Source organism: Brassica rapa, chromosome A08, assembly GCF_000309985.2.
Source record: "Brassica rapa cultivar Chiifu-401-42 chromosome A08, CAAS_Brap_v3.01, whole genome shotgun sequence".
NCBI lineage: Eukaryota > Viridiplantae > Streptophyta > Magnoliopsida > Brassicales > Brassicaceae > Brassica > Brassica rapa.
Window position 1 is genome coordinate 4,234,304 of NC_024802.2, and position 23,569 is coordinate 4,257,872.

General features: G+C 32.5%; 2 protein-coding genes across 5 annotated transcripts in view; one reads left to right on the forward strand and one right to left on the reverse strand.

Moving 5' to 3' along the window:
• LOC103833097 overlaps positions 1–23,569 on the forward strand; it is a 1,138,500-nt gene that overhangs the window by 100,213 nt on the left and 1,014,718 nt on the right. The gene's annotated exons all lie outside the window — the stretch shown is intronic.
• Positions 4,492–21,602, reverse strand: LOC103833101 (heat stress transcription factor B-4). Its single transcript, XM_009109194.3, has 2 exons — positions 5,459–21,602; positions 4,492–5,370 (listed from the first exon to the last, which is right to left on the reverse strand). Exons 1-2 carry the CDS (start codon positions 5,735–5,737, stop codon positions 4,642–4,644), a joined length of 1,008 nt encoding a protein of 335 aa, XP_009107442.1. The 5' UTR covers positions 5,738–21,602; the 3' UTR covers positions 4,492–4,641.

Sequence of the window (23,569 nt, forward strand, 5' to 3'; positions counted from 1 at the left end):
AGCGGAAAAGTACTGGTAGATGAACCACCTCTGCCGAAATGAAAACGGCCAGATCTGCAACAATAACAAACCAAAACAGTAGCCAGATCCAGACTTGAAAGGCATAAACGATCTTTAATTTGTGTCTACAAGCAGAAATCCGGAACCAAAACAGAGAAAATACACGTCTACACCAAGTTAGAAACAACGACAACCCCCCTTCTTAAACACTATCTCCTTTCCGATTAGGTTATCAAACTAGAGATCTTTAGATTTCGCCATTAATACAAGAAAAAGATCCCCACCATAGCATGAGACAAAACTTAAGCAAGACATATCTTAAAAGAACCACACGGAAATGATTTACAAACATGAGAGCACTACCGGAGCTGAAGATTTGAAAATCTGAAAGGTTTTTGGTGAAGAGAGAAGATGAAGAGTTTAGGGTAGAGAAAGAAGATAAGGTTAATTTTAGGGCTTATTTGCAGAATAACCATATTTTGAATATAAATTAGGTGACTGGCAATGATTTTGACATAATGCAATGTCAGTCGTTTAAACTTTAAATTGTCCAATTTTATCCCTTCGCTTAACAAGTTTCCAGTTGCAAGTGAGAGATTAGATGACGCCGTGCTTTTTATGGTGTATTTACAGTCACATATGGAAACAAAGCGCATGTTCCCGATTATTTATCACTTAAATTTTAATGTTATGCAGTAAAAAAAAATAGTAGACGCTTTAATGTAAAAAGTGTATTCAAAGTACGTAACATATGTGAACTTACATGAAGAATTGAAAGTTACAAAACTCAAATTCTCTATAACCAAAATAGTATAGGACAACCATAGCAATGACATAGTAACAACGAATAGCATATTACATATTGTTCAAATTTTGAAATGTTTAAGATTGCATGGAAGTAAGTAATGCTTATCCCATCGTTTACCCAAACCTTCTATAAACTAAATCCAAAACATTAATCACTAAACAGAAATATGAACCCAAATCCAAGTATAAAAATATGCAAAATAGTACATATGAAGCATTATCAAAATAAAATAGTAACAAATGAACTAGCATAGCATATATTGTTCAAATTTTGAAATATCTATGATTACATGGAATAAGGTAATGCTTACCATACACGTCAACCCAAACAGTACATAAACTAAACCCAAAAAATTAATCACTAAACCCTAAAAGAAAATATAAACTCTAACCCAAATATCAAAATATGGATAGTACACATATGAAACATTACTAAAATATAAAACTTAAACCCAAATAGAATGGAACAAAATAAATAGAATAATAAACCCTAAACTCAATTATAAATAGAATAATAAACTTAAACCCAAATATTGGTGAAATTATGAAATAACTATGCTTGCTCGAAATAAGTTAATGCTAACCCAAACCTCAACATCCGCCTTCCAAATAGTAATCCCTAAATCTTAATCAATAAACCCTAAACTCAATTAAAAACCCCAAATTTAAATATAAATCTTAAATCCAAATAAAATGGAACAAAATAGATAGAATAATACATATTGGTGAAATTATGAAATGTTTATGATTGCATAAAAGAAGTTAATTGCTGACGCCAAATTCAGATTGATTGTAGAGAAATATACGAAGATTAACGGCATTAGAGGAAAGAGGTGGAAAAGACAACATCGTATAAATATCATTCCATTCAACATCACATTGTATTCTGTTTTATTTGATGTGATAATCAATTTTATTCAATTTACGTTTAATATACTATTTCACTTTACAAAATCATATTCACATCAATGTAAAACACATACATACACAAATACAAAACTCATATCAATAGAACATGAAACAATAACTAACAAGATTGAACTTTTTTTCCAAGCATCAAATGAAATATAACATTGCAAATAGTACATTATATATTAATAAACATGGCAAATAAGAGAATAGTCAAATTTTAAAGAAAACAATCTATTTCATTTCATAAAATAGTATAGAATTCATCTCTTTCCTCGTCTTCGAACGCGAAATCCAAACTTATATGTTTTCACGTTTCGTCTTCACTCAATGAAATATCTCAGATTGAGAGGATGGATGCATAGAGCAGCAACGTCGTCGGTCAGGGTATGCTCCTTGCCGCATCAGCTGTAACTACAGCGGCGAGCTGGTGGTTTCAGAAACAAAAAATGTTGAAATTTTGGGAGAAAATTTTTGATCACAAAATACTCCCAGAAATCCCACATAGACAATTTCATCAACAATCTCACAAATCTGAGAAGAAACAGATTCACCTTCTCCAAATTAAAAAAAAATTAATTATAAAGGGTGAATGAATATCAAAAAGCCACGAGTAACTTTTGACAGGTAACTATTAGGAAGTTTTATTCTTTATTTCTTTCAGGTTTCACCGGTGGTGTTGAAAGATAAAATAGAATTATTATACAAAAGTGAAGTCGTGTATAAGTGTACTAGGAAAATTGGTTATGTAGCCAATTAGTGTTTTTTCATAGTCATACAGTCCAATTCCCTTAATTTTATGTTTTAATTTTATTTTAATATTATAGATGTATCACTATTACGAAACTAATAAAATAAACGTAATATAAATGTAAAACTTATCAAATTATTTATTAAAATTAAAAATTCAACATAAAATTATAGAGAATATGAAAAATAGCAAAAACAATTTACAAAATAATACTCCCTCCGTTTCTTAGAGCATCTCCAAAAAGGAACTCTATTTTGAAGTTTCTAAAACTCTATATTTGAAGTTTAAAAGGGTTCTTCTCCAAAAACAAAACTTCAAACTCAACTTCAAAACTATTTGTATTTTATAATATGGTCCTTATATTTGTCATAACTAATTTGAATTCACAAAACTTTTGTAAATAACTAGCACATATATAAACATATTACAATAATATTAATTAATAAAATATTATATTAAAATATAAAATTTTAAACAAAATAACTTAATTAATATTAAACTTCAAGCAAAATGCCATATTATTCCATAAAGTAATTTTCGTAATGCATATATGATATACTAGTACATTTCGAAGTAAAAATGGCTCTCCTCTTTTTTTTGTAGATTAAAGATAAATATTGTTGAAATCAGTGATATTAATACTTGTAAATACATTAGATTAGAACAAGAAAGTAAAAGAGAAACATAAAATATTGCTAAAAGACTAACTTTTATCGATGATATTAATACTCGTAAATATATTCAATATGAACAAGAAAGAATTGTACGAAAAAACATCATCAACAATAACAACAGCCATCATCTTCAGTTACACAAAAAAAAAATTGGAAGGTTCCGGATTAAACTTACGTGACTATTAGTGTCGTTGTAATATTTAAATTTGTGTAATAGTTATGTCTTCATGTATTTTTTTAGAAGCTTTTTTGTTAAGTTTCTTTTGTATAGTTTTGTTATCTAAATCTAGTTTTAAATATTTTAAATCTTAATTTACAGTTTTATTTATTTTTTGTGTAAACTTAAATTTTGTAAACAAAACTTAAAATATTTATGAGATATAATTTTTATAAGGATTAAACAATAAACAAGAAAATATTTATGAATCATAAATGTGATGTGTAATTGTAGGGACCAAAATGCAAATAAAAATATGAAACTTCAAATTTGAAGTTTTGGGTAGTGAAACTTCAAATATAGAGTTTCACTACTCAAAACTTCAAATTTGAAGTTTTGAAGTTCCTTTTTGGAAAGCAAAAAACTTCATATTTGAAGTTATAGAGTGTCTTTTGGAGATGCTCTTAATGATAGATTTTTTAGAAAAAAAAAAGTTTGTTTCAAAAAGATATTTTTTGTGTTTTTTATAAAAAAAATGTAATCTTCAAGAAAATTAATTGACTTTATTGAATTATTATTAGTTAAAAGTTATTGAAAATTGAAAAATTACAGAAAACGATACATTTATTATGGTAATTCAATATGTTTTTTTAATATGTGTGAAAATATTAAAAAGTCTATCTTTGTGGAACAGTAGAAGTAGTACGGTTGTTTGGAATATGTGCCAATACTAGGACAATCTAAGGAACTTTTTGAAGAGGCCCAAACTTGTTAGAAGTTAGGACTGAACTAAATTGAACAGTTAGAGATAAAACCAGCCTTTTGTGCCCCAATTTATTAAGCAAAGATGTAGCCCATTTGAAGGCTTTTCTTTGGGTGGCTAAAATTGCAAAACAACAAAAAAAATGCTTTATTAAATAAGAAATTCCTGGGAACTTGAAACTGGGAAAAGATGATGTGGATAGATCCAAAAAAAAAGAGAGAAAAATAGAACACATGCAAGGAAAGAAGACGTGAAAGCATTAAATAAGAAATTAATAAACTCGATAGGTCCGATACACATGGAAATTTCGAAAATGCATGATAAAATAACCTAAAAGTAAACTACATTAGATTTAGACCCCACTGACATTCTCATTTTCCACAAAACAGAACAAGCCAAAAGTTAATAACATAAAGTTAAACGAAGATTATTAATCAGGGAATCAAAAAAGTAAGATTGAAGTCCTTTTTTTTTTTTTGTAAACTAGATCGAAGTCCATCGTAAACGTACACTAGTAGAAGTGCTATAATAATGCTGATTCTTAACGAGATAAACGAAAAAAAGAAAAGAAAAAAGACTTTTAACGGGTAGAAGCAGTCATGAGATTCAATCCAAGGTCTGAATTATCCAACACCAGTCGAGTTTTGCTACTTTGATGTGAAAAATGATGTGATCTTTTCTTGGTAGAAGGCAATGAAACTCCAAAAAGCTTTGTCTTCCTCGTATTATTCTCCTTGTAATTAGTCTCATTTTCAAGAACACTAATGGAGCTTTGAGAAGTAGGAGGAGAGTGATTAGGGACAGTGGCATTATTGTAATAATCGAGCGGAGGAGGAGGTTGTTGCTGTTTCTGTAGGAAAGATGGTAAGTAAGAGTTACTTGGAGCAACAGGCTTGACATGATTCTGAACAAAGTAGATAATGTCGTTGTATAGTTTCTTCATATGAGCAAGCTCTGACATTAGGACCGTGTTGCTCCGTCGTAATCTCTCGTTGTCTTCGGTTAAAGCGGTGACTTGCGCATCCACGGTAGTGGGTATGGCTCGTGGTCTCGGCGGCGGAGATTCGCACCAGTAACGCTCGTCCATTGAAGCGGCGGCGGCGTCGACACGCGGTGGTAAAGGGAAGAAAGAAGCGCCGCCGGAGAATGGAATCTGCGGCGGAGGATGGTGAGTAATGAACGGAGAGTGTTGGTTTGGTATCATCTGAGATGTTTTTCTCCGGTGGATCTCGCAGAGTAAATGCTTTTCTCCTCTCTTGAAAAACTCGTTAGCGAACTCCCATCTGTCTGGAACAATCTTTCTGAAACCCTAGAATCCAAATAAAAATAGTTCCTTAAAAGAAAAAGCAACCAAAAAGTATATGAAAAAAATAAAAAATCGTTTTTGCTTTACTTACATAAGTATTGAGCTGACGAACGAAGCTAGAAAAGTTGTTGTGTTTAAAGTACTTAGGAAGAAGATCACGAGCAAACTCCGGTGGACGCCAAACGATGAAAGTAGTGTCATCGTCTCCCCAAGAAACGACATGATCCGTCGCTGGATCATCGACAAGCTGGTACGTCTTAGTCAGAAACGGCGCAGGAACCGCCTTGCCTTGACCTTCCACCATTAACTGTATCCTTTCTCCGGTGCCTCCACTACCGTAACCATAGCTATTCTCCACCATCATCGCCATTACTGAAAGGGATGAGATACAGAAAGAGAGGAGAGAGAAAGAGACAATCGTGTTTGTTTTCTAAGACTGTGTATAGTGAGTGAGCAATTCTTCGGTTTTCGGCTTTATATTTATTTGGAGGTTATCGTGTGTTGCCCCGCGTGTGTAACTACTAAATACTAACTTTTTTTTTGCTTTAAATATTTTCATTTATATATTTGTAATAGTTTAGGAATATCTCTCCTGCTATATATGAAATTGGAAGACTCGTGTATTTACTTTAGCATGTCCAGAAAAAAATAATTATAATGGCTACAAAATTTGAGATGAAAAAAGTATATGAATAAAAACATCTCTAATCCTACTCTATTTTATATCATACATTTTATTATAAAATATTTTTTTTCCAATTCTACCGTAGAAGTAGTGGATAAATTTAATCTATATGTATAGAGTAACTCATTTTTTTTTACTTTATTTTCGAGAGGAATTTTTATTTATATTTTAGTTCTTTTAGTTTTTAATCTTTTTATTTCTTATTTACATTATTTAATTATGTAAACGATACATAATTACATCCAACACAGTATATATACGTTTGAAGTCCTATCACTTTTGTGTAACAGTTTTATAACATATAATTTATTTATCACATTTGAAGTAAAAAAAAAATGAAACACTTGAAGCATATAGTTTTTATAAGATTAGCGAAAGAAAATAAGTACTAAATTTAAAAATAAGCAACATAACCTAAAATTAAAACCATAGAGAGTAATTACTTAATATTCTGGTAAATTGTTTAAAGATTCACCTAATTTGTTAAAATATTATCCAAATTAGGTAGATGGAGGAGCTTGTTGATCGTGTTGTTGACCATGTCATTTTTTTAGATTAGTGTTTGTTCCGCTTGACCATGTCGTTTTGTAATGTAATGTTTAATATAATAAATACTTAATATACAATATCATAATTCATAAAATTTTGTGAAAAATCAAATATATAGAATCAAACTGTAAATTTTATAAACAAAATTCAGTGTTATATATTTTTATGCACCCTGAAATATAAATATTTATATAGTATATGCTTAGTTTTGATAAGTATCCTAATTGATGAAAAAAAATTAAATAAATAACATTATTTTAAATTTTATATAAATGTGTTATGGATAAAACATAAAAATATTTTTTAAATATCTTTTTAATATAAAAGTAAAATTAAATGAATTGAGAGAAAATAATTTATTTTCTACAGAGAAAAGTACATTAGAGATTGTCTTAGTTGGTATATTGACAAAATTATATGTAGGAGAATCATGTCAATTACTACAAATGTTCACACTTATTAGATGATTCAAAGGAATGAGATGTGGAAATGCTGGAGAATTTTGTTGTGCCAGAGAACATACCACTAATACGGAGCTTGGCCATAAGCCAAATTACACATCGAAAAATGTATTGTTAGAGCTATATGAATAATGATCAATATATTGTTAAGTTTGGATATGTAGTCACTAGAAATATCCTTAAGCATGAAACTGAAATAGTATAGTTAGAGCCTAGTATCACTAAGCTTCAAACCTTCGTTGGAGAATGAGAACATACCACTAATACAGAGCTTGGCCATATGCCAAATTACACATCGAAATATGTATTGTTGGAGCTATATGAATAGTGATCAATATATTGTTAAGTCTAGATACTTAGTTACTAGAAATATCCTAAATCATGAAACTGAGGTAGTATAGTTAGAGCCTAGTATCACTAAGCTTCAAACCTTCGTTTGGAAAATTAATGCTCCTCTGAATATGCAAAATTTTATATGTCAAATGGTAACAGATCATGTAGCGATAACAAAGAATCTGGCACGTTGTCATATTTGATGTGATAATCAGTGTCCTAGATGTGGAGAACCTGATGAATATGTGACTCATCCTATTTTTGAATGTCCTCTAGTTTTAGAAGTATGGGCCTTATCAAGCACACTCCAAACATGTTCCAGTCTTGAGTGTCTACACTAATATGGACTATCTCTTCTTGCCGGAAACAACATTGAGGATCCGGTTTTGATAGAGATCATTAGCTATGGATAATTTGTGTCTTTGGAAAACACTAAATAATAAATTATTTAGAGGAATTGGCAGACAACCACTAGAGCTGATTAGACATGTGGAAGGATAATGTAATGCTTGGTTCTTGGCACATGCAACAACTATTTTAGAGGCTCAGTCACCAGGTATTATTAATTCATAAGTTGTATGCTTGTAGAATATATGGTTGGTATATGGTTCTTGGACTTCTACATCGGAATTTAGTGGTTGTGGATGGATTTGGAAATACGCGTTTGGACAAATCCAACTTTTGGGTTCAAGAAATCAAAGAAGGGAGTCCTCTCTGCATTCAGAACTAGAAGAACTTGGTCGGAAAATGGAAAGTATGCCATGTCATTCTACCTATCGAACCTTTAGAATGGACTGCAAGAACTTAATCGCAATGCTTAGGGATCCTCATGCATGGCCAAATTTCTCTACTAGCACAAGGAAACTGATATGCTCTTGCTTGATCAACATGGTCTTGAGGAAGGTCATGAAAATAACAACAACTTTAGGGTTTTAGAAAGCTCTAGAGGAAGATTATCAAACCCAAACACTACCAAATCGCATATAATTGAAACAAAAGTCTTGCAAGATATAAAATGGTGGAGAGTAAGAGTATTAAAGAAAATCCAAAGCTAACTGATGATCTGACTAGCCTCAACATCAAGCCATTCAAATCCTCACAAGTATTGCTCCTCAATATCATTCGTTGGTACACACGCTGAAGTATAAAAACGGGAAAGAAACCTTGACGGTAAAGGATGTTACTACATCAACTTAAGCTAAAAAAATTGAACTAAATGAGAAAAGCCTCACAAGTAGGTCAAGATCAAATGCAGAGGCTCTAATGGCTATTAGAGGAAGACCAGAAAAGAAGCTTTGGCTGAGTCGGTTAGAATGGCCCAGGTCATCTGATAAGAGTAAGATGCTCTAACAGTTTTAACATCCATCGTCTTATTCATGTGTAGAGAGAGAGAGAGAAAACATAGCAAACAGAAAAAACAAATTAAGAGAGAGAGAGAGAAAGAGAGAGATCTGGTGCGATCAATAGCTCGTGAGATTGATAGCTTTCTATTGGTGGATAGGATACGAACATTTGTTCCGGTTGACAAAGTATCATTGGTTGAGTACGCGATGTTGCTGTCGTCTTCACTGTTGTAACCTTCTCTACTAAGCTCTTCAGACAGGTAACACCTGAAAGAAACAGTATATGAGTTAACTAATGTATCAAATTGATCAATAATGGATGATGAGAGTTTTGTTCCCTCTCTAGACATGTAAAAAATAAAGTATGGTAAACATTTGTCTAGTGTTCTTAATTTTTCGTGTTGCGGTTGACTGATCAATAAATTTAGATCGAAATTAAGATCAAACTTGAAATTGAATCGGATTTAACTTGAATATTAACACTGTTCAGCTGAGATTTGAAGTAACAACTTTCAAACATTTAAGCTTTAGTGGTTAAAAAAAATTGGAGACATATACAATTTATTTTACAATATATCTTGTTTCCAAACATCATATCTGCCTTTTTTTAAAACAAATCCGGCCATAACATGAATGCATTATAAAAGGTGTTGGAAATATTCAAAATAGAAACTTTGGACTATATAAAATTAATTCATATTTTGGAAAGCATTATGCATCCTCTCCATTGTTCATGGCCAAAACAATTTGGAATGAGCCTGAAGAAATTAAAAGTGTTATCAAAGAAATAAATTTGAAAAAGGTAAAGGATATCATTTCTCTAAATCTGATGTGCTCCTGCCCGGTAAGTAAGGAAAGTTAATTAGACTAATTAGAATATGTGTATTTGTAAATTTCACAAAATATTCGATACAAATAACCATTAACAACCGTCGTTTGTTGTCCATATGGATATGGAGCTATTAGTTTGTTTTACAGAATATGTATGAGTCTGTTATGTTGCTGACAAAAAAACCGTTAACATGTTTGGTTATTTTTAAACAAAATACAATAAAATATTTCATGTAAACGTAAAATAATTGTAAACGAAATGAACCACCATATTTTTGGAACTGCTAATTTCAGTTGTTGGAAATAATTCGGTCTATTTGTAGTTCGAAATGTTGGAACTGCTAATTTCAGTATTTTACCAAATTTTTACTTGTAACTTTTTGTAGTGATAACCTTTTGGGAAATATTAATAAATATTTACTTTAATTCTTTTTTATAAAAAGTGACGATAAAAATTGTAAAAGATACTTTAATTTATATTAAATTAAATTACTCTAAATAGGGATGTCAATATATTTTACATTCAATTTATTACTCTGTAAAATTAAGTCATATTGCTTCTCAACAATCATGTGGATACATATTTTTGTTTTGGGTCTATTTGCTTATTCATAAAATAATATTTCTAGATATGAATCTTTGTTTTCGGTCTATTTGTATATTCAGAAAAAAAAATTAAGTTATATCTTATTTTAAGGATTAGCTTAAGCTATTTTAAAGATCAATGATACTTAAATTAATTTAAATATTTTTTAATTTTGGATCAGAGCGAATGGGCTGAAAAATAAAGAAATTTTAAGCAAAAAAGTGAGTAAAATGTAAAAATATGTATCGTGTTCAAAAAAAAAAATGTAAAAATATGTTTTTGGAAGTTAGCAACCTCGATTGATGAGCAGACGGAGGGAATATGTGTCTGAGTGTCTGAAATTAAAATAAACTAAATTAAGAAAGAAAAAGTGGCTTTCAAGGCAAACCCGTGACGCCTTCTTCCTTCTTTCTTTTCTGACACGACGATCCCTTCCGTCACCCACCACTTCCTTCTCTTGTTTTCCTAAACAATCCAATAATACAAGCTTAGTAGTATATAGTATATATACCAATTCTATGACTGTATTTACCCTTTTTGCTATATTTTTTTGTCTGTTGAGTCAACACTTTTTTCTTTATGAGGTTTCTTCTATGTTCTTCTCTACATGAAATGGCATTCCTTCGTTTCATCCACAACAAACTGGTTTCTTTTCTTTCTTTTATCCCATCGAATAATCAAATATAAAGTCATTTTCCATATATATACAGTTTGCATCTTTATTTGAATACTTCAGCAAATATATTATTTGTAAAACCTCACACACAGACACACACAAAAGCTCTTAAAACTTATACATATCATTCATAATAATATTACATATATCATTGTTAAATGAACTGTCCATTGGTAATTTAAAAGTCTATACGAGTTCCTTCATCTTTCTGGATCTTGCAAAGTGTAACGTTACTTATTAAATCTGACATAGATTTATGTGAATAACATAAATTATGTAATTTTAAACTAAAAGTATGTCATGTGTATATCCCCTCTTCTTTTAGTTTCCTAGGTCATGTGTCTATCACATGAGGCTCTGCTTTTCCTCGGGCAACTAGCAGTTGTTTCTCCCTCATATTATATCACGGTAAATAAACTTTTTCTTTTTGCTTTAAAAATAAGAAGATGAAGTATACGTAAAAGTTCTTAAGCAGCCAACAAAAGAATTCGTGATATAATATGAGGGAGAAACAACTGCTAGATTTCATCTGTTGGCTCAGTCTTTCACCTCTATCTCTTTTTTTTTTCATTCCAAGTTTAGCGAAATCAGCGTTGTATCACCTAAGTTCTTCTGCTCTCGAGTAGAATAAACATCGAGCTTAATATAAGCTTGTTTTGATCAAAAGAAATAATATATATAGTGCTTTCATATCATCTATATTTTCATGTATTCTATAAAAATGTCATTTCTAAATTTATAGAAGTAAATAGAAAATAGCATCTATATTTTCATGTAAAACAATCCTTTACTTTTGAACTTGTGCCTAGGAAAGCCTTAAGAGAAATAAAATTTCACTCAATACTGAAAAATGACAGCCATAAAAACAATCTAGACGGAAAAGGAACAAAAATAGACAGAAGATGAAGTATATGTAAAAGTTCTTAAACAGCCAACAAAAGAATTCGTGATTTAATAAGAATCTATAGCGGGAAACTTACACAAAATGTAGAAAGATAAAAGCTTTAAGTGGTGGTGGCTATTAGAATAAATTATGATGAATTTATTGTTCATCAGATTTTATACCAATTAGGTTAAAATTTTGTAAAATTATTGATACATAAACTTTCATTTCATTTTTTTCATTTTTTATATCAGAAATTTTTAATTTTCTTTTTGTATGTAGTCACTGAGAATAAATTGCCAAATGTTTTAAATAATATTAAATAAAATTTATTATTGTTTATCAATCAATCACCAATCAAATTAGTTGTTCTTTTTTAAGAGAAGATAAGCTTAGCCATTTTGTTGATAAATCAAAGACAAATATCCCTTCTTAAGAAATTACAAGTTAAGTTAATATCCCTACTATACTCATAAATATCCTTACTATACTCATAAATATCCCTTGTTAAGAAATTAATCTATGCCCCGTGATATTAATGAAAATGTTGATATTGAATATCAACTACACTAGAAAGAGACTGTAAACACAATTTGAATATATAACTTGATCAATCATATTTTCATCTATTCAAACAAAACGAGAAGAGAGAATCTAGAGGGATGCTACTCCTATTTACATCTTTTACCCCTTTTTGGTCTGCGCCCATTCAATAGGATCAAATGGTAGTCAACATATTGAGTCGTTATAGAAAACGTTCGCTCCCATCGAATCTGATTTACATGAGAAAAGAAAACACTATTTTTTGTCTGCTTATCAAGAGAATCTGCACGCACATTTCTTGATCCAAAAATATGAAATATGTTGAATTCCAAATAAATGCCAGCCAGTCAACAGGATTAACAGTCATCTACATCAGATTATCTAAATATTTTGTGACATTTTTTTTTTTTGGTTTTGAGCCATCAGACTCGCTATGAACAATTTGGATTAAAACAATAAAATGTTTTTGTTCTGCATAATTTAGATAACTAACCCCACATCATACTATCTAAATATTTATCAGTCTTAATTATCTATATACAAAGTTGGTTTTATTCTCTCCACAAACCTCCAGATTAGTAAATAAATTATCATATTTCTGATATGTCAGCATGCCAGAAAACATCATTTACACGAGAGTGCTAAATGGGTTTGGCTGATTTGTTTCATTCATATATAATATATGATTTTTTTTTAAAAAAATATCATTGAAAATATAATTTAAATTTAATTTTTGCAATTATAAATAAAATAGATTAAATTTAATTAGTTACACCATTTTGATAAAATTAAAATTATCTAAATATATAAATATAACTTATAGGAATATTGTGAAATAACAAAAAGTTCTAAAATATGTTACATATTGAATGAGAGAAAATAGAATATAGTCGGTTATGTAAAATTGTTTATTTTGGTTATTTTGTTTTGTAGATTTTCAAGAAGAACGATTGAGGTTATAATAGAATATACTCGGTTATGTAAAATTGTTTATTTTGGTTATTTTGTTTTGTAGATTTTCAAGAAGATCTATTGAGGTTTTCGATGGAGAAACAGACATACTCCAAACTTTTCTTGCAAACTATTTTTTCTCTTCGAGCCCTTTCATATATGATTTTTTTTTTTTATAAAAGGCTAGGACCCTTTCATGATTTCGATACAGGAGTTCACATATTATATGTTCTTAATTACTTCATATTTGTTATATTCTATATTCTATAGTGATTAAGAGTATGGTGCATATCTCCACAAAAATATCTCATTAGAGAAAATGAAAAGGATATCGAACGATACGATTTTAAGAGATAACTAGATTTTGATCCGCACGTCTGTGCATATATTTTTTTATTTTATAAATAAATTTGATATTATTATAAATTTTTTAAATATATATAATTTTTATTTTAGTGTTATATATTGTACAACTCTATAATTTTAATCTATTAATTTATTGTCATGTTTTTATCTACTATTAACAAGTCATAGTAGCATCACTTAAGGAATTAGTTAATATGACATATTTGATTATTTACATTAATATTAAATCAGCTATAAATTTAATTTCTTTAATTGTAATAATTTCTGTTCAGAAAAAATCTAACAGAATGTTACTAAAGATTTAAGTATTTTTTATAAAATAACACGTTAATTAATTTCATTATTGGTAATCTAATATTATTATAAATTAGTGCTAATTAGAATTTTATTTTAAAACAAGAAAATAAAAAATATATACTATATTTTTATAATTTTTTTAATTATATTCTGTATTATATAAAATAAAAGTGATTTATGATTTTTTTTGTCATCTACTTATACAAACTCGTACTGACTATGTAAACCAAATCGGAAGATCTTGAGCCATGTGAACTACGAAAAATGGTTGTTTTTTGACACTGCGTGCTAGGCTATCCGCCTTTGTATTTTGCGTCTTTGATACATAGATAATCTCTGATTGGAGGAAACTTTCTTTCATAACCTTAATATCTTCCAAATAATTTGCAAAAGCTGTCCATTTTTCTGGTTCCGAAACCATCTTCATTAATTGAGAGCAATATGTTGCAAACGTGATCTAAAAGTGACGTAATTTTCTCATGCATTCCATTGTCAAGAGTAGTGATTCCATCTCCGAATGAAAAGGAGAAAAACTAGCCCGAACATTCCTCGCCCCTAACAGCCTGAGAAGTGATTTATGAATTAAATAGAACAAAATTATATTAAATAAGTAAATTACCAAATTTTTTTTTTTAAATTATTTCTTTTAAATAAATTATCACTTATCGTTAAAATGATTTAAAATTGGTAAAATAATTAACTTTTTATACAAAAATAAATTTACTAACATAGTTAAGCTTTTATACTACAACTATATGTTATCTTTTTTTTTTGAAACTCTCAACAATATATTGTTTAAAAATGTTTATACACAAATATATAATAGTATATAATAACTTTTTAGTTCATATAATATGTTATTAGAAAACTATAAAACTTTCCTTAAACATCACCTATTTTGAAACGAAGGGAGTACTTTTTAAGTGGTCCCACTATGACTTGTTAATCCCCTATATATTAATCGAAGATTATTTAAAAAATTATAACCTTAATTTTGTACTAATTAAAAAGAGACCTTGCTTAGATGTTACTCAACTAGGATGTCAGTTTATCTTACGTGGCAGCTTAAGAATAAATTGAAAAAATATTGGTCCAAATTAATTACTAGAGAATATTATATTAACGCAAAATATAAGAAATATGTATTATTTCCTTAATTAAAAGCTACGAAATTATCTAATATGATTAACATATATATGACAATTAATGACTATGAATAAGAAAGATTTGATAATTTTTGCATCTTTCTTTATTTTTGTTTAATTTTATATTATTAAAGAAATTAAACAATCACATTAACCATATAATAATAAAAATAGATTTTTATATTTTAAATTTTTTAAATGACTTTAAATTGCAAAAATGAGAAAACCTTATACGTTATAAAAATTTTAAAACGACTTTAAATTACAAAACGGAGGAAACCTTATATGTTATATTTTTCTTATATTTTTCTTAATGTTATATTTTGAATTTTTAAAATAACTTTAAATTACAAAAATGTAAATATTACTTAAGCATACGACTAAAATCATTAAAATGACATGTATCAATTCAATGGTTGATCTGAAACCTTTCAAAACCATATGGAAGATAAAAGTTAAAATAATTCAACTATGGAAACAATACTGTTCACTTTGTTCATAAGAATGTTTTCGGAGGAAAAAAGAATAAGATTTTTGTGTCATAATTTGCTTAATGTCCAATCCGATCAATTCATGATATATTAATTATAGTTTAGTTCCATAATTTTTAACAAAAATTGATCCAGTCTATCAAAAAAAAATTATATAATAACAACAAAAAATATTGTATATGTATAAATAAAATGATCAAATATAAAAAAAAAATTATCGATAATATATGTAAATAAACTCATATTGTGCAAGGCGCATGTCTTATCCTTGTAGTAGATAAAAATAAGAATTTAAATTAATAGATTAGATTACTCAACAACAAATATCATAAAACGCGATGATTACAAGAAAAATATATCATAAAAACGCGATGATTACAAAAAGATATAATTTAAGGAAAAAAAAAAGATTGTGGAATGTGGAAACGAAGATCAAATAGACAAAAGGGAATCGTCTAGTGTCACTAAAAGTAAATAAAAACATCCATATCAATAGTGACTGTGACAGTTGAGTTAAGTATTGGGCGAGTTTTTTTTTTTTAAAAGTATTGGACGAGTTGAATATGTTCGTGCTGATACTATATAAAATAATAATTAGAAAATCAAGACAAGCGCAGACTATCTTTCCTTTCTTGTTCATTTTCCTTTGTTAATCCTATGAAAATGTTTTTTCATGCATGAATTTGACTTGATACAATCATATAACTTGAATTTTTGTTGGACTCTTGATTATTGCATACGCACCACCTTTTGGCGATAGTGGTCTCATATATAATACGTCATGTGTGTGTGCGCGCGCGCGCGCGTATCAGTGCATTACATGCCCCTATGGTGTTTGGAGAGCTAGAAGATTCTATTCTAATCTCGAAAGTGAACTAAAGTTTGAAACCACGAATGGCTTCTTTCATCACATGACTTCTCTGCTTCTTCTAAAATCTAATGTATAAGATAATAATTCACATTCCTGTTTTCAAAATTAGAACGTGAAGGGTAAAACAAAGAGAAAAATACAAATCGAATGGCGTGAAACTATGAGTCTAATTTATAACCCGAGACACGTGAATCTCCAAAAGTTCACAAAGCGAATAAGGATAAAAGGAAACATCTGCACCCAAAAGTTCTTTTTTAATTAAACACATATTTTATATATTTCCGCAAGATGTTTTCATTTGTTTTTTTTTTTGACCGAAACCTCTTTTGTTTGATTATATCTCTTTATATTTTGTCCCCAAATACAAATTAATAATGTAAATAATATACAATCTTAACATTTCGGAAGACTTAAAATCATGTGGTATGTACGACAAGGTGGGTACCCCTACAAGGTTCTCTCTCGTGTCTCTTCTACTTGCTTCCTTCTTTTGTCTTATTCAAGAACTTATTCAATGACACGAGTTTCCATGCTTTTGCTTAAATATGTTCTCTAACAACTCAGTACTATTACTAAATATGTTTTGTAATAAGAAATTTCATAAGAAAGACATATGAATCAAATTTATTCTTTAGTTACAAATTATTACAAGATAAATATATCAAATATATTTCATGCATTTGAATCATGGTCTTTCGTCATCCAGGTGCACACATATTTATCAGTTTAGTTTGCAGAGTCTTAAAAATCTATTTATATTGCTGACGAAAAAAGAATCATTGGCTTATTGAAAAAATATTTTCCAATTTGAAAAATACACTTAAATTATGTATCAACCGAAAACGTCAAATAGGTCATCAATATAGCTCTAGTTGTTGGTACCAAACTGCATTCAGATTTATATTTAGGTTGCTTGTTGGCCTGCCATCTACACGTCAGATATAGTAAGACCGTCAGGTCGTGTGTTTGGTATAATTATATTCATGATTTTTTTTATTGGGGGATGTCGGAGCTGACCTCCAAACTATTTTCAGAGATTGATACCGACTAATACGCAGTAGCTCAGTTTTAAGTTTTGTTTTTAGATAAATCTTAAGGCATATATGGTTCTATGTTTGTATGTTTAGGAGGCAGATATCTTTTCAGTACCAAGTATTTGCGCTAATATGAATTATCTCTTCTGGAGAAAGAACATCATTGTTGAGCCATGATTAGACAGAGATCCTTATTCCTGGACAATATGGTATATTAAAGATGAATAGCTATATTCAGGTGGTTTGGTGAACAAGACAGGTTTGGTGAATAATGCAGTTGTTCAGATGATTGGTTTTAGGTTTTAAGCAATTAAAGATGAATAGCTAGATTCAGGTGGTTTCTCAGATATGACAAGTTATGCTTTCTGTGAATTATTAGGAGTTTATAAATGTTAATTGTTCTTGAACTCAAACTTAAATTATAATCTATCAACTTTTTTTTATTTAGATTATCTATTGTCTAGATCTCAGATTTCAACTCTCGTTTGTTAATCATGAAAAAGTGTCGATCAATGTTCTATTTGAATGTCGATCAATACACCTTTTAAAACGTCAATCGATATAGCAACTGTTACGTCGATCGATGTTTATTCTAGCAGGCTTTACGAGTGGGTTTGATAGGTTATCTAGTCTCATAGACAAACTTCCGTGTGTATCTACTTAATTAGATCATACTAGTTTAGTTTCATGTAATTATCCAAGCTTCCGCTTGCGCCAATTAATCCTAAGATCTAAGTTCAGGTTGATCAAGCCTAGAATTAGCACTAAAAACAATTAGATGAACAACTATTTACTTTTCTAATTATTATTCATTTTAGCAATACATATATCAACCTTTGAAGAACCCTAAATCTAACAGTAAGACTACTCAGACATATTCATAAGAAACATTATGATGGTCTGAATAATACTCAATAATTTAAATATGAAAAGCAAACAGAATAGAGTAATAGGACAAGGGAGTTTAAGATCTTTTATGTTTATGAAGTTCAGATCCCTCTCTCCAATCCTAAGCTTTCTTCCTCATGTAAAAATTTCTGCCTCCAAAAATATCTCTCTCTAAAAGTTTGTGTCTAGGTAAAACATAAGAAACCCTAATAATTAGCCTAACAGGCGGCCAAGGATTTATGGTGCAACAAATCATGGAACTTCTGAGTAAAACTCGTAATTTCCTTAAGTTGGTTTCGCGGATGGCTTGCCGTCGATCGACATTGATATTGATCCATCGATCGATGTTTTCTTTAATCGACTCCGCTTTGATGTTTTCAGCAATGCTTTCATAAAAGCTCCAAATTGTCCCAAAATCATCACTTTACTCCAATAGGTACATGAACCTGTAATTACTCTAAAAGACTCCAAAATGCATATATAATACTCTATAAACACATATAAATTATGGGTAAAAGTGAGTAAAATCCAAGGTATATCATGTAGCCAAGGTCGGTCTAATATAGCGTCGAAGGGGATGAAATGCTTCGTTACTGCAAACTCGGCCTTGAGTTGGAGGTCGCAGGTTTTGACGATCAGCGACGCGATTCCTAACAGTTGTACCATTACTCTGCCGGCGTTGTTCCGTGAGTCATTATGAGCTCAGGATAGCAGATTGTTTTGAAGGCTTCCAGTGAAAGGATGTTACTTGCGCTCGTTGATTAGAATCTTCGAGAAGGTGGTCCCTCCTAAGTCCAATTCAACGACTAGGACATCGTCGTGAGGTTTATCGATTTTAATCGTTTCATGTTCATGTAAAACAATCTAATCCTTTTGGATTGGTTATCGTCGGAAATGGTGAGTCGTTTTCTAACAGATTGTTCTGTTTTGGCTCGGCCATCGCTTCGTATTTTAGCGGGAAGGCATGTATAGTTGGGCCCCCATCGATGTTCGGTTTCTCGGTTCTGGTTTAGAGAAACAGAAGTTAGTTACTCCCGGTTTGACGGAACTGAATGGGATTTGAGTGGGATCCATGATCGTGCTTAGGAACCTTAAATCGGGTTCTTAGCAAGGATGTTTTTCGTTTCTCTTGTCCTGCAGAGGCGCCAAAATGTGGATCCTAAAACTCACACTAAGTATTTGATATTGATTGTTTGTAAAGATTTAGAAAGAAATAACGCGGGCAACGATCTAATCAGATTCCGGTTGACTAAAATGGACTTTTATTGATAAAGTTTGGCAAATATAATGGTGAGATGAAATCGAAAATATAATTTAAGAAAAACTAAGATCAAATACAAAGTCTGAAAAGCAGAATAAGAGAGCTTGAGATTGAGGTCAATATGTTTGAGGTAAATCGCTAGGGTTTTATGTGTCTTCTCTACTTTGGTTCCCTCCCTTCTTATATGATCGGGATTTCGCCCTCATCGTGTTGACCTTGTCTTCCTCTTGTTAATGGGGTGTTCTCGACCGGGCCTCTCCTAGGCTGAACTGCTAACCTCCGCTATATGTAACTCGTCTAAATCGGGTTTGGTCGAAGTCAAACGCTAATGGGCTTGGGCTGCCGGTTTTTTGTTTATTGAGTCCAACAATTATGTGGTGATGAAAAGAAGGGAAGTAATAAGAGCACCCGCAATGGGGGATAATAACGAATCCTTAGCGCTAATTCTTAGGTTAGTTCTGATATAATAATATTAATTATCCTAATTAATCTAAGGATTGGTCCGTCGCGAAGGATTTTAAGGACTTGATCCTTGTGTACGTGGCAGTGTGTGAGTGGGTCGTGGTCGGTTTGTGTTTGTGTTGGGTCAAAAAAAAATCTTCAGTCTCGACCGAAGCCGGAAAAAAAAGAGCTCTCGAGGGAAAGGCGACATCTCGGTGATTTCTCTCTGTTGGCTTTAGCAAGGAGAATCGAAGCCTAAACTTGTAGATTTCTCGATTTGGATCAGTTTTCATCTTGTTTCCTCTCAATTAAGGGTTGGGCTATGGGGTTTCAATCGATTTGGGTTTACTTCTGAAATTAGGGTTTCAAAACGATTTGGGTATAATTCGATTTGGGGATTCTTTGTGTTTGTAGATGGGGTTTCGAAACTATTTTGGTTTCAATCGGAAGCGGATCTTATTTTTTTTTCTTATACGGTTTCAAAACCCATTGATTGTCATTTTTGTTCAATCGATATGTTATTTGCTTTCTTGCTCGATGATTTCGTTGCTCTAAGATGTACTCTTCTCTTTATGTTTTCTAACTCGTTGCTTTCGTTGGTTTCGTGATGATTATTGTTGTTTAACAATGTTCTTACATCATTTCTTTCAGGTTAACGAAAATCGGACAAGATTACAGCTACAGCCAGCCATCTTCATCATCAGACTCTCTAGACATAACCTCCCTTCTTCAAGCAGAAGCTGAGATGTACGCCGATGAAGCTGACAGTAGCGACTGCAATGCAGAGCCGGTTCAGTACCAACTTCAACCAGAGGCTGATGATGGAATCCCGGCAAGCTACTGTGGTGCTGAGCCTGTTCTCGGATGCTCTTACACTCCTAAAGATCCATACAGAAGGTACTTTACGTGCCACAATGTTGACGATGGAAACTGCCACGTTTGGAAATGGTGGGACGTGGCAGTCATGGAGGAGATGAGGGACTTTCAGACACAACTTAGGCAGCTCAAGGAGGAAGGTGATGAGAGTGAGCAGAAGCTGCTTAATCTTGAGAAGACAGTATATGAGCTATCAAAGAAGAAATCAAGAGCTAAGCTAATGGTGTGTCTATTAGTTTTAATAGGTTTGGTCATATTGATTCTGCGTGGTTAGTATCTGTCCTTATGCTTTTTCGTTGTAGTTAATGGAATTTGGATAACACATTTGACTGTTTTATCTCATGTTTTTCAGGAATAGTTGCAAAGGGTTCAAATGAGCGTGGCGTACCTCGCGAGTTTCTGTAATAAGGTACCTCATAGTCTTTGTTCTTTGCATTTTTTTAAAAACAAATAGTAATCTACTTTTGCTTTCTACCTTCCTATCTGAAATAAAAGCTAAAACTCATTTAATGAATTGGTGTGAAATGTTAATTATTTACTTTCTACCTTCCTATCTGCTCTGATTTGATTGGCTTTAATGGGTTCTTAGTTAGTACTTACTCGGATTGATAGTACTTAGTCTAGCTAGTATAGTACTTAGTCGAATTAGATTGGTGTTAAATGTTGGGGTCAAAAACGGTTACGACGGAATTACCACCCGAAAATCCTCAGAGATCGTATTTCCGAAAGAGTTAGTAAAAGAAGGGATGTAATTTTCGTAAATATAACCTATACGAGGTTATTTTTACGAAGAAGTATTCTTTGGGATTCGAACCAAAAGATCGTACCGCTCGGTCGCTACGTAGCGACCGAGCTCGGGCCAAAGCTCGGTCGCTACGTAGCGACCGAGTGATCGTCCCGCTCGGTCGCTACGAAGCGACCGAGCTCAGCCAAGCTCGGTCGCTACGTAGCGACCGAGCGATCGTCCCGCTCGGTCGCTACGTAGCGACCGAGCTCGAGCCAAAGCTCGGTCGCTAGGTAGCGACCGAGCGGTCGTCCCGCTCAGTCGCTACGTAGCGACCGAGCTCGAGCCAAAGCTCGGTCGCTACATAGCGACCGAGCGATCGTCCCGCTCGGTCGCTACATAGCGACCGAGCGATCGTCCCGCTCGGTCGCTACGTAGCGACCGAGCTCGAGCCAAAGCTCGGTCGCTACGTAGCGACCGAGCTCAGCCAAGCTCGGTCGCTACGTAGCGACCAAGCGATCGTCCCGCCCGGTCGCTACGTAGCGACCGAGCTCGAGCCAAAGCTCGGTCGCTACGTAGCGACCGAGCGATCGTCCCGCTCGGTCGCTACGTAGCGACCAAGCTCAAGCCGAAGCTCGGTCGCTACGTAGCGACCGAGCGCTCGTTTCGCTCGGTCGCTACATAGCGACCGGGCTCGAGCCAAAGTTCGGTCGCTGTGTAGCGATTGAACCTTTCCGAAGATCGATACGACACCAGTCCTTGCATTCTCGTCAAACCTTCGAATGCTATCTCCCGAAGACCGTAGCAAGCTCAGTCTATGTTTCCCGCTATTCTAATTCATCGATCAAACTTCGCGGATTAGAAACCGCGGAAAGCTCGTAGTAAACGTGTCGAGTCGGAAGACGGCCCAAAGGGACCTAAAACACGACTCGAGGCCCATCCTACGATTTTTCCTAACCAAAAGCCCGTGAACCACAGCATGGTTCGCGCTTGGCCCACGAGGAAGGATAAATGTCAAGTTTCCGCGGATAAATACGGAAGTTTTGAAGATAATTGTGAAGATCGGGAAAAATGGAATATCTCCATTTTTATGCTATGACGGCTTAAGGGCAGAAGAATAAAAGCGTAAACCGACCTTGGAGCTAGTATATAAGGAGTCCTAGGCGAGGAGCAGGGAGGAGGACTTTTTCAGAGAAAACTTAGCACTTAGAGCGATTTAGGCAACTTTCCGTTTTTGTTATTTCGAGCTGCGACTCAATTAGGTTTAGCCGTCTTAGGGTTGCTAGAACTAGGAATCTCGCCGACAGCTCTCGAGCCCAGGCTTATACCTTGTTGTAACGCTCATACGCAGATTCGGAATAAGATCTACTTTGCTCTCTTTTCGATTTCTTATTTTTATCGTTGTTATTCTCGTGTTCTGATTGCTTGACGTGTGGTAATTAACAGATATCCGGGTCCTCTGGGAAACTAGGGTTTTCCTAGTTTCCTTATTTAAACGGAAATCGACAGTGCGAATTTCGGTTCCCACATTAAATTAAACTTATTTGCTTTCTATCTTCCCAACTGCTATGATTTGATTGTTTTTAATTGGTTCTTAGTTATAGATGTCTTACTTAATGCTCTGTGTCGCTAGTAGAATGGCACAGAGCATCCTCTAACCATAGCTAACACGTCTAGCTATGTAGACCTACTACATAGTCAAATTCCAGTTGAGCTTGAGTCACCCGAACCTGTTAGGTTTGGTATCCAAGTTCCAGATGAGTCTGGTGTGAAGGAGAGGAGGAAATAGTCTCCGAAAGAGGATAAAATCCTTATTGGTGTTTGGCTTAACACCAGTAAGGACCCTGTCGTCAGCAACGAGCAGAACGCTGATGCTTTCTGGAAGCGGATTGTCGACTACTTCAACGCAAGCCCTCACCTGGTTGGGACAATACCGAGAGAGCTTGGTCCTTGCAAGCAGAGGTGGG